This window comes from Symphalangus syndactylus, chromosome 17 (assembly GCF_028878055.3).
Source record: "Symphalangus syndactylus isolate Jambi chromosome 17, NHGRI_mSymSyn1-v2.1_pri, whole genome shotgun sequence".
In the NCBI taxonomy this organism is placed as follows: Eukaryota; Metazoa; Chordata; class Mammalia; order Primates; family Hylobatidae; genus Symphalangus; species Symphalangus syndactylus.
Genome location: NC_072439.2, coordinates 95,865,030 through 95,874,248, shown reverse-complemented (window position 1 = coordinate 95,874,248; position 9,219 = coordinate 95,865,030). Strand labels below are relative to the sequence as shown.

Below are 9,219 nucleotides of genomic sequence, written 5' to 3'. Positions count from 1 at the left end.
TGGTGTTAATCATCTGGGCTCGGCCTCCACTTGGGAGTCTAACTAACTGTCCCTTGGCAGAAGGAATCTGTTGACCTTTTCAGCTTGCTTGAAGAGGGTGCGGAGAGGCATTTCAAACTTTTGGGTGCTAGGGAACGTCTTATTTGAACCAAAGGACTGGCTAATTAATGAAGACCCCAACTCTTGAAGGAGGCGCAGCAGTTGGAAGTGTTTTTACTTTGGATGCTGGTGAGCTACCCTGAGAGGAGAGCTGCAGGAACCACCCTTAACGTGCAATGGGCAATAGGATTGCATCCATTAGCTTGGTGAATTTAGTCCTGTTCAATCTTCCTCAGGAGGAGCTAGAAGGACAAGGGCTGCAGACTTACCCGACTGCAACTTGAAAACATTTTTTTTGGAAATCCTTTAAGAGACTGACCACAAGTTTGTCAGGGAAGCCTTACCAGATGGCTGCTTGTAAAGTAAGTGGAATTTAGTCTTTTTAGTTCATGGAGGATTGGTGAAAGGTTTGATGGATTTTCACAAATGTTCTTTTAATAACAAAAGAGTCAATTCCTGAATTACCAAACATGTAATTCAAATTCCACCAAAAGCCTTTTTACATATTCTGGAAGAATCAGTTCTAAGACATAAAAGCCTTTACTTTTTTCTTTTATTATATTTTCTCAAATAAACTTCCCCAAAGGAAGGTATTTTAAGAGCATTTTCAAACATCTTTGGCATCACATAAAAAAGAAATCTCGTGTAAAAAACGAAATGTCATCTGAGCTTTTATAATACAAAGGCGCAATCCAATATGAACATATAAAATATATACAAATATAGTGCATGGTCAGTCACTTAATACAGCTCTCTCTACAAAAAGTAACTTTTTAGAAATTAAAAAAACACAAAGTAACCACTTAATCAACAAAATCCTCTTCTCTCCCAGTATTCAAGTTCCTGTTTAGAGTCCGGAGGGAAGAGAGGTGGGTTGGGGAGTTTAGGAGGAGGGGTGGCCTGAGCCCCCTCAGTTCCGCCACGGCCTCCACATGGAGTCCGCCGTAAGCGAGGGGCCGCTGGAAGGTGACACTGCGTTGGGGCCCACGGAGGTGCCGCTGTTGCTGGTGTAGACGGGGATGACAGGGCCGCTGTGCGCGAAGGCCCCGTTGGGAATGAGGAAAGCAAACTGGCCATCGGGAGCCGGTACCACCTGGAAGCCTCCGAACACCTTAGCCGCCTCTCCAGCCTGGCTGCCCAGCTTGCAGGGTGCGCCGCCGGGAGGGGGCGCCGCGCCCCCGGGGATGGGCACGAGAGGCGGCGGCGGCGCGAACGGCGCGTGCTGGGGGCCGCCGGGTCCTGGTGGGGGCGGTGGCGGCGCCTGCAAGGCGGGGTGCGGCTGCCCGGTGTAGGTCATGGCATTGATCTGGGTCATGCAGTTGGCCAGGTGGCCGAGCAGCCGAGTGCGCACCTCGGTATTAACGCCCTCGCACGTGGACAGGAAGCGGGTCACCTCGTTCATGCACTCGCTGAAGCCGGCTCGGTACTTCCCCAGCACACTTGGGTCTGTGCTCAGCGCAGCTGCGGGCCAGAAAGAGACAGAGGGTCACCGAACGGCCCTGGCCCCGTGGCCACTGCCTCCGCCCTGGGAGGTCCCTGTGGCGCGCCTCCCTGACCATGCGCCCGTGAAACTGCCTCCGGCAGGGAGGGTGGGGATGGGTTTAGAAAAAACCAGCCACCTCTCCACACTAGCGTTGCTGCCAAAGCCGAGCCACTCCTTCCCGATTCCCTGTAGTTGCATTTAAACCTATCTCAGCCCCAGATCTGTCACCCCCACCCCCGCGCGCGCGATGTGACCTTGGACAATGCCTCCCAATCCATCATCCAAGCCTCATTTCCCGTTCTGCAACGGGAAGGAGTGCTAAACCAGTGACCCCCAGGCTACACGCAGTTCCAAATAGCCACAGTCCTAAGTCCTTTCGCCCCTACCCGTCGCCCGCCACCCTCGCGGCTGCAACCTCTTTCCCTCCCTTTCCGGAACAGTAACAAGTTGGAGTTGTGACTATAAATAAGCCCCAGACCGTGGGAACGCGAGAGTGAGCCAAGGCAGTAAAATGTAGCTGAATGCCTCTCACAACCACGGGCGGAAGTCTGGAAGAAATCACCGCGAGGCGAGCGGGACGCCCGCACAAGGGGACGCGGCGAGCCGCCCTCACCCGTCATCTGCGCCCGCTGCAGGTTCCGGAGGTGCTTCACTGTCATTTCCAGAATGTCCGCCTTCTCCAGCTTGGAATGCCGCGAGCTCTGCATAGGAGGAGGCAAGAAAGGAAAGTGAGCGCCGTGTCAGCTGCTTCAGAGTGCTGGGGGTCCCTCCTCCCGGCCACGGAGCGCAAGCATTATCTCTGGACCCCAGCGAATAAGGCCGGGCCCTCCGGCCTGGGAGAACGCAGTACCAGCGAGTGCCAGACCCCGCATGCGGTGGGTTTCAGTCTTAGTAGCTGAGAAAGTGTTTGTTTTTTAATTAAATGAGCGAGCAGCATTTCCCCACTTACATCTTTCTTCAGAGCATCCAAAATCAGTGTTTTCAGCTGGCTCAGACTTTCATTTATTCTTGCTCTTCGTCTTTTCTCCATAATCGGCTTTGATGACTGCAAATAAAAAAAAGAGTTCTGTGTTCCCATGGGATCTGCCATTTCATCCCGGGGTTTCAAGACAGAAGCCCCCCAACCCCTACTTAATTTTGAGGGGCTGCAGAGAGATACAGGTACCGCCCTTACCTTTCTGTGCTCAGATGCTGTCTTTGGTTTATCCGGTGTCGTGTTGACACTGGCTGGGGTAGCAGCCACCGGGGACGAGGAATTTTTCTCCATTATATCAGCTGGCATTTTCCTTTTTTTTTTTAATCTCTAGAGAATTTTATTTTTGGAGTTCTTCACGAAAAAGAATTTTTTGTTTGTGTCTCTTTTACTTGAGACTTTCACAAAACTACTGAGCAAGTGCTGAGGGTTTATTATATTTTGCGGCTACTTGGTGATCAGTAGCGCTGTTCCAGGACCAAGGAGAGAGGTAGACGGGGGATTCCGCTGTTATCAGCACCAGCTCCGGATCCTGTGTGATCCCTAGGCCCTGGCGGCCTCTATATATATCTGGGACTGCACGCGAACGGCTCGTGTGAAACTTCCCAAACTTTCTTTCCCACAGTAACTTTCAGCCAATGGGAGGAGGAGACACGCGGCACCGCTCGTGGACCGCGCCCCCCCATTGGCCGCCAGGCACAAGGTCTGGCGGCCAATGGCGCGCGCCTGAGCCCAGGGCACCGGAGGCTACAACGTCAATCAAAAGGATTTTAACCCTTTGCTACTCTCCCTCTGGGCTTTGGTTTAGAGATTTTTTTTTTCTTTCCGCTTTGGTTTTGGTCTTGTCTATTTCTTTTGGAGCCAGGGTCTTTGCTCTTTATGCCCTCTCTCATATGTAACAGAGCTGCTTTGACTGTAGTAAGTTCATTTGAAAGATACTTTTTTAAAGGTATAAACAATAAAGAAAAAAACAGCAGTGGTTAAAAGGGGGCGGGGGGGGGGACGCGTGTAAGGGTGTGAGTTACCGACACATCTAAAGTTCCCGCTCAGACTTTATACATACAGAGGGTGAAAGTGGATCGTAAAAGGGCCAAAAATGTTTTCCTTTTTCCATGCAGAAAAAGGAAAAATTGCCTTCTACCTTACAAATGCAGGTTTTTCGGAGCAAGGTAGTTCTTGAATCCCTTCCCCACCCCACTCCCACCCCATCTTTCAGAAATTCCTCTTCTGGATTTGGGCCTTAGATCCCGGGCTTCCCCAGGAAACAATCAGAATAATTTCCAACTGGGTGGAAGGAAATGGTATTTCAAATGAAAAAAATGAACAAGGGGGGCTCTGAGGGCAATGCCTCAGGGACTCGCGCCCTCCTTCACCACCCTTTCCCTTTTCATCCGTAGGCTTTAGGTTCTGCGGCGCGTTGAGGTGGCGGGCAAGGAAGCAGCCTCTCCCTCCTCGCCCCGCGGGCGGCCTCGGCCCCCGGCGCCCGCGGGCCCTTTAAGAGCTACACCAACCGAGCTGCAGTTTGACATCAGCCGGCCGGCGTGGGCGCGCCTGGAGCCGGAGCACGTGCCAGGATGTTTTATTGCCGCCGCGGCTGCGGCCGGGCCGGGAGGATGTGTGTGTGCGTGCGTGTGTGAGTGAGTGTGTGTGCGCGCGCCCCGGGGGCAGGGAGGCGGGGGGCGGCGGCGGGCGGCGGAGAGCGGGGGCCGGTTCCTGGTCCCCGGGAGAAGCCAAGAAGGTAAATAGCAGCTGCTGTGCTCGAGCCTGGGAAAACCCCGCCCCCTGCGCCTGGCCCGGGCTCATTGGCGCGCGCTGCGTGTGGGGTGTGTGTGTGTGTGTGTCCGGGGCCCCCTCCTCCGGCCCCGCCGGGCCAGGAATCCGAGGGGGCGGCGGGCTGGGAGCCGAGCCCCGGCGCTCACCCTCTCTCCCCACCCCCGCCTCCCCAGGCCAAGGTCAGCTCTTCCGGGCGGGGAGCGCACACCCGGAGTGGAGACTGGGGAATTCTTCCAACCCCCGCCTCCCCACCCTCACTTTCGGGCTTGGGGTTTTCACTAGGCCGAAAGCCGCATTTGCAACAGCCCGGGGGCGAGGTGGGGGCCTCCGAGTTTGCTCCTCGCCCCCGCCCTCCCCCCGCGGGGCCCTGGGCGCCCGCCGCGGTCACGGGATGCCTGACCGCACTTAGGAAGCGGCCGGGTCAGCCTCCTGCCTCCGCTCGGCGACTGCGGTTAAAGCGGCTTCGCGCCGCCCGCCCCTTCCCCGGGTCCCGGGCGGCCGGGCCGCTCCCCCTCACTGCGCCCGAGAGGCCGCCGGCGGGCGGCCGGGAGGAGGCGGGCGGCGCGGGCGGCTGCGTGCTGCCTGCTGGCCGGGCCGCGCGCCGGGAGGAGTCGCCGCCGCCGCCGCCGGGTGCCACGTGGCGGGCGCCGGGCCGGGAGCGCCAGGGCTCTGGCGGCGGCCTCCCTGGGGGATTTGCCGAGCCGGGCGGGCGGCGCGCATTGCCTGGGCCGGCCGGCCGCCTCCTCCGCCTCCCTCCCGCCTGCCCGGGTCGCCGGCCCCCGTGCCCCCACCCCTCCTCTGCCCTTCCTGCCGCCTGGGAGCTCGGCTTGCGGCTCCGGGCAGCCCGGGAGCCCAGTGTCTTGTTTGATGTGGCCTCCCGCCCCCTCAGCCCTTCCCGCGTCCCGGAGGCCTGACGCACCGTTCTCAGACACTTCATTCCTGCCTCCCAGCTCCCCACTGAGATAATGTTGTCAATGATTTCGCCAGATCTCGTCCCGGCTGAGATTCAGTGGTTCCTGACTCTGGGTGACCTTGGGCAAGCCCCCCTCATTCTTTCATTGTGGAACACACGCGCAGTGTCAGACACTGTGTTAAACCCTGGGATTTCCACGATGAGAGATACAGTGGCGGCCTGCAAGAAGTTGACAGTAAACTGCAGGGACAGACAGACGCTGATTTTCTGATTGATGACTGGACATTCCTTTATTTTTCCTTTCTTTTTTGAGTTAGGTGGTGGCCTGAGAGATCAGGAGGACAGAAACAAAATATGAAACCACACTTGTATGGATAACAGTATTGCTGGTCTGCCTGGGTTTACAGCAGTGAGTAAGACCGTTATTGCTCTCTGGAAGCCAACAGTCTAGAGATACATATAAACGTGTGCAGCTGACACCTAGGGATGGCCCAGTAAATTCCTCTGGGGGGTCCTAGGTTCAAGAGAGACATATGTCTGGATAGAGGTAAAATGCTATGGAGTTTCAGGAGAATTAAGTTACTTTTAAGTTGGGGTACCTTGGAAAACTTCCTGGAGGGATTGGCCTGTGTACCTTGAAAACTAGGTAGGATTGGGGCATTGGGAATGTGCTGAGTCGTGGGCTGGAGAGCATGCAGGCACCCATGGCATTAAAGGCTGAGATCCTGGAACTTGAAGACTTTATTCAGGGAACATGGTATGGAGCCTAGGGAATGTGAGGGACTAGAAGAGGCAGCTTGAGGCCATGTCACAAGCTCCTTAAACATCTTGCTGAAGGACTTTGGACCTTATCTTTAGACAATGGAGAGCCATGAAGCATTCTTGAGCAAAGAAGAGGCATCAGGGTTTCCCTTTAGAAAGATGGCTCTGGCAAAAGTGGGAGAGTGATTGCAGGGCTTGGAGGCAGAAAGGGCAGTTAGGCGGTTCAAGCTAGTAAAGAAGGTTCCTAGGAGGCAGGTGCAGACTGACTCCCAGAGGCATCTGTCTACATCCAGCTCCTCTGGACATTGCACACTCTTGGGACCTGAGTTCAACTGGAACCTGCCTACCCTTTAATGCAGTGTTCCCAACCCCCAACCAGGAACTCAGATTTCATTCCTGAGTCTAAGGAATCATGGCTCTGACCGTATTAACCTAAGCCTCATTTCCAGCTTCCAGGATAGTCCTCCAGTCTGCAACCAAACATTTCCCTCATCACAAGCTTTGGTTTACTCACTGTTGCCCCTAAGGCTACTCTGTGAGTTTTTTTTTTTTTTTTTTTTTTTTTTTTTTTTTATGTTTTCTTGCACCGCAGAGTCAGCTGTGCCCTGTCATGTTCTGAAGAAATGATGAACAATGCCTCCTTTGTTGACCTGCAACCTGGGCCAAAGGGGAAGGAATTTTCTTTCTTATTTTAAACAGATGGAAAAGTGGTGATGACAGAAAATTGTCTGTTGCTTTTGGAAAACGTGGGGTTTTCCTGTGTGGTTAAAATCCTCTTGGTGAAAGGTTATGAGCCTATGAAGTTACCCTCCTTTCTGCCATGGCCCCAATAAGCTTTGCAAGCTTCTTAAAATGCTTCTACTGAGCGTCTGACTTTTTAAAAACTTCCCAAATACACTGACCCAGATTCTTCTGAGGAACTAAACCCTTCCCGGGGAAGCATGTTAACCCTTTGCTGGTTACCCCCAAATCTTTCAGAACCAGTGCCTGCTGTGCTAGGCTCTGCCATGACATTGACTGCTGTCTGCTGGTCGGCCCTCATTAGCTATTGGGATGTGCCACTCCCTGCCCATTCTAAGAGACTTTTTCATCTGATTCTGTTCCCCACTCTTATTTGGCGCCCTGAGGTGCATGGGGAATGGAATATGGTCAAGTTAGGGTCTCACTGAAGTGGCTAAAGCAGCCTCGTGGGTCAAATGGTTAATGAGCAACTTGTTTATTGCCACTTCGGGAGTGCTTGGACTGGTAGAATGGGCAAGTAACTTTCACACACACATTTTTAGATAGAGGGACAGAGGCTCAAGTAACAAAAAAATTAACTATGAATTTGTGTCTGGACCAAAAATAAATAAATAAAAATAAATTCCAGGAACTCTCTGGCTTTCCACTCTAACCATTCAAGAAGAGTTTCTTGCAGATGGGCTCACAGATGACTTTTCAGTTTCCTTATCCCAGGCAGTGAAAATAGGACCAACACTGTCCTCTCCCCACCCCTTCTCAAATGGGACAGTAAGCTCCTAAACTCAGGAAGAAGCATCTGCATTTGGAAGAACGCTCTTAGATAGATAGAAACAGCCTTTATTTTTCAGTCATCCTTTTCCCCCGACTCCCAAAGCAAAGAGAAAATGGAGCCCAGTTCATCAGTGGAGGTCACTTCTTTGATCCCACTGTGATACCAGCATCGTTCTGAATCGTTTTCAACGTGTCATGCCCAATAAATACAACCAGGGGTTGCCGCACTTGTCTCCACCCACCCCGTCTCCCCACTCCCGCCCCTGGAAGGGTGATTTCTCTGTCTTACTGCATCACCTGTTTGCTTTCAAACCATAAAACAAATAACTGCATCTCTAGTGAAACTCCCCTTTGTCCCCTAGGTATCAGAGTGGTTTGTGGGTTTGGTTTAAAGCTACAGAAAGGAGAGAGCAAGAGAAGAAGAAAAAAGGTATTTTGCCCGAGGACGTGAAGCTTTTTTTCTCCCTTTTCCTCCGCATGACTGACTTTCTCACACTCAGATTCCCTCCAGCCTGCCAGAGACGTGGTAGCTGCCTTGCCAAGAGCTATCCTGGGAGGGCTGTTGAAAGAGCTTTGAGTAAGTACACACAGGGTGGATTTTCTCCTCCCCTCAGTACCTGCTCTGCACCTGTACAGGGAGCAGTCCCACACATATCACCTGATCACAGCGCTTTCAGGGACCGTGAGAAAAATAAAGCCCAGGATAGAAAAGACATGTTTGTTGTCTCTCCAGGGCTGCAGCCAGCTTCCAGCAGTCCGAGTGCCCAGAAACAGCACATTCCAGGCCGGTTGTGCATGCATGTTTGCTGGGGCGCGTGCCAGGTGGGGGTGCTGGGAAGGGGGGGCAACTAGAGGTCACCTTTGTAATGATCACCTTGCTGCCCCCGTTCTGTGGCATGTGCTGACTGGTAGCTTGAGAACCCTCTACTAGAATCAGTATCATAGTCTTTCTAGATAGCAGTCTGTATATGCTGATCGCAGAATTCATAACCAGGATTTTTTTTTTTTACCTGTAAAGCCCCTGAAATGGAATTTCAACATGTGTCTGTATGTGCATATTTAACAGGAGCTTAATAAATATTTTCCAAATGCATAAACAGATGCATCACTTTTTCTTTTCCTGAGAAGAGGGTCCACAGCTTTCAGCAGAATTGCAAAGCTCTTTGCAATCAAAAAAGGTTAGGGAAAGCTGATCAGGGAGTCTCTGCTTACTAGTGGGTACTCTAAGCCCCAGGGAGGGAAGGGACTTGCTCAGCTGCCCACAGCAACATAAGGCTGGGGGTGTGTGGGGGTTGTAGGGTGGGCAGAAGCCAGCTGGGAGCTCTTTTCACCACACCACACTGCTGTGGTCCTTGGGTAATTTTAGGCTGGGTTTATAGAGTTGTGATCACCAAAGCCTGCATTTAAAATAGACTCAATAAAGATACTTTGAATTTCTACAACTTTTTACTCCCGAATTCTGAGGCACTTGAGCAGCTTTGCATCCAATTTTTGGATGTAGAAAGGGATAGGTGAGAAAGCAAAGTGTCTGCAGAGAAAAGAGGAGTCGGGAGTGCTTGGAGCAAGAGCCCTGGTTGCCATGCAGAGGCATTAGAAACAACTGCAACTGCATTCCATCTTTGATAAAAATAAGTTGCTACTTCTGAATAAAACGCCTGGTTGATTCCTGGCCAAGCTAGGACCTTGCACTGCAAACTGGAGGTG

General features: G+C 52.7%; 1 protein-coding gene and 1 long non-coding RNA gene across 3 annotated transcripts; one reads left to right on the top strand and one right to left on the bottom strand.

The window, feature by feature from the left end:
• Positions 1-635: 635 nt before the first annotated feature.
• Positions 636-3,127, bottom strand: HES1 (hes family bHLH transcription factor 1). 2 transcript variants are annotated; one of them, XM_063620580.1, is made up of 4 exons: positions 2,757-3,127; positions 2,532-2,627; positions 2,196-2,283; positions 636-1,560 (listed from the first exon to the last, which is right to left on the bottom strand). In XM_063620580.1, exons 1-4 carry the CDS (start codon positions 2,862-2,864, stop codon positions 1,010-1,012), a joined length of 843 nt encoding a protein of 280 aa, XP_063476650.1. In that variant the 5' UTR covers positions 2,865-3,127; the 3' UTR covers positions 636-1,009. The 2 variants fall into 2 exon arrangements, with proteins under 2 accessions (XP_063476650.1, XP_063476649.1); XM_063620579.1 differs by having other exon boundaries at positions 2,532-3,092.
• Positions 3,128-4,981: 1,854 nt separating this feature from the next.
• LOC134733189 (uncharacterized) lies at positions 4,982-8,601 on the top strand. Its single transcript, XR_010116714.1, has 3 exons — positions 4,982-5,650; positions 7,878-8,092; positions 8,249-8,601. It is a non-coding gene; the product is annotated as an uncharacterized lncRNA (long non-coding RNA).
• Positions 8,602-9,219: the final 618 nt, after the last annotated feature.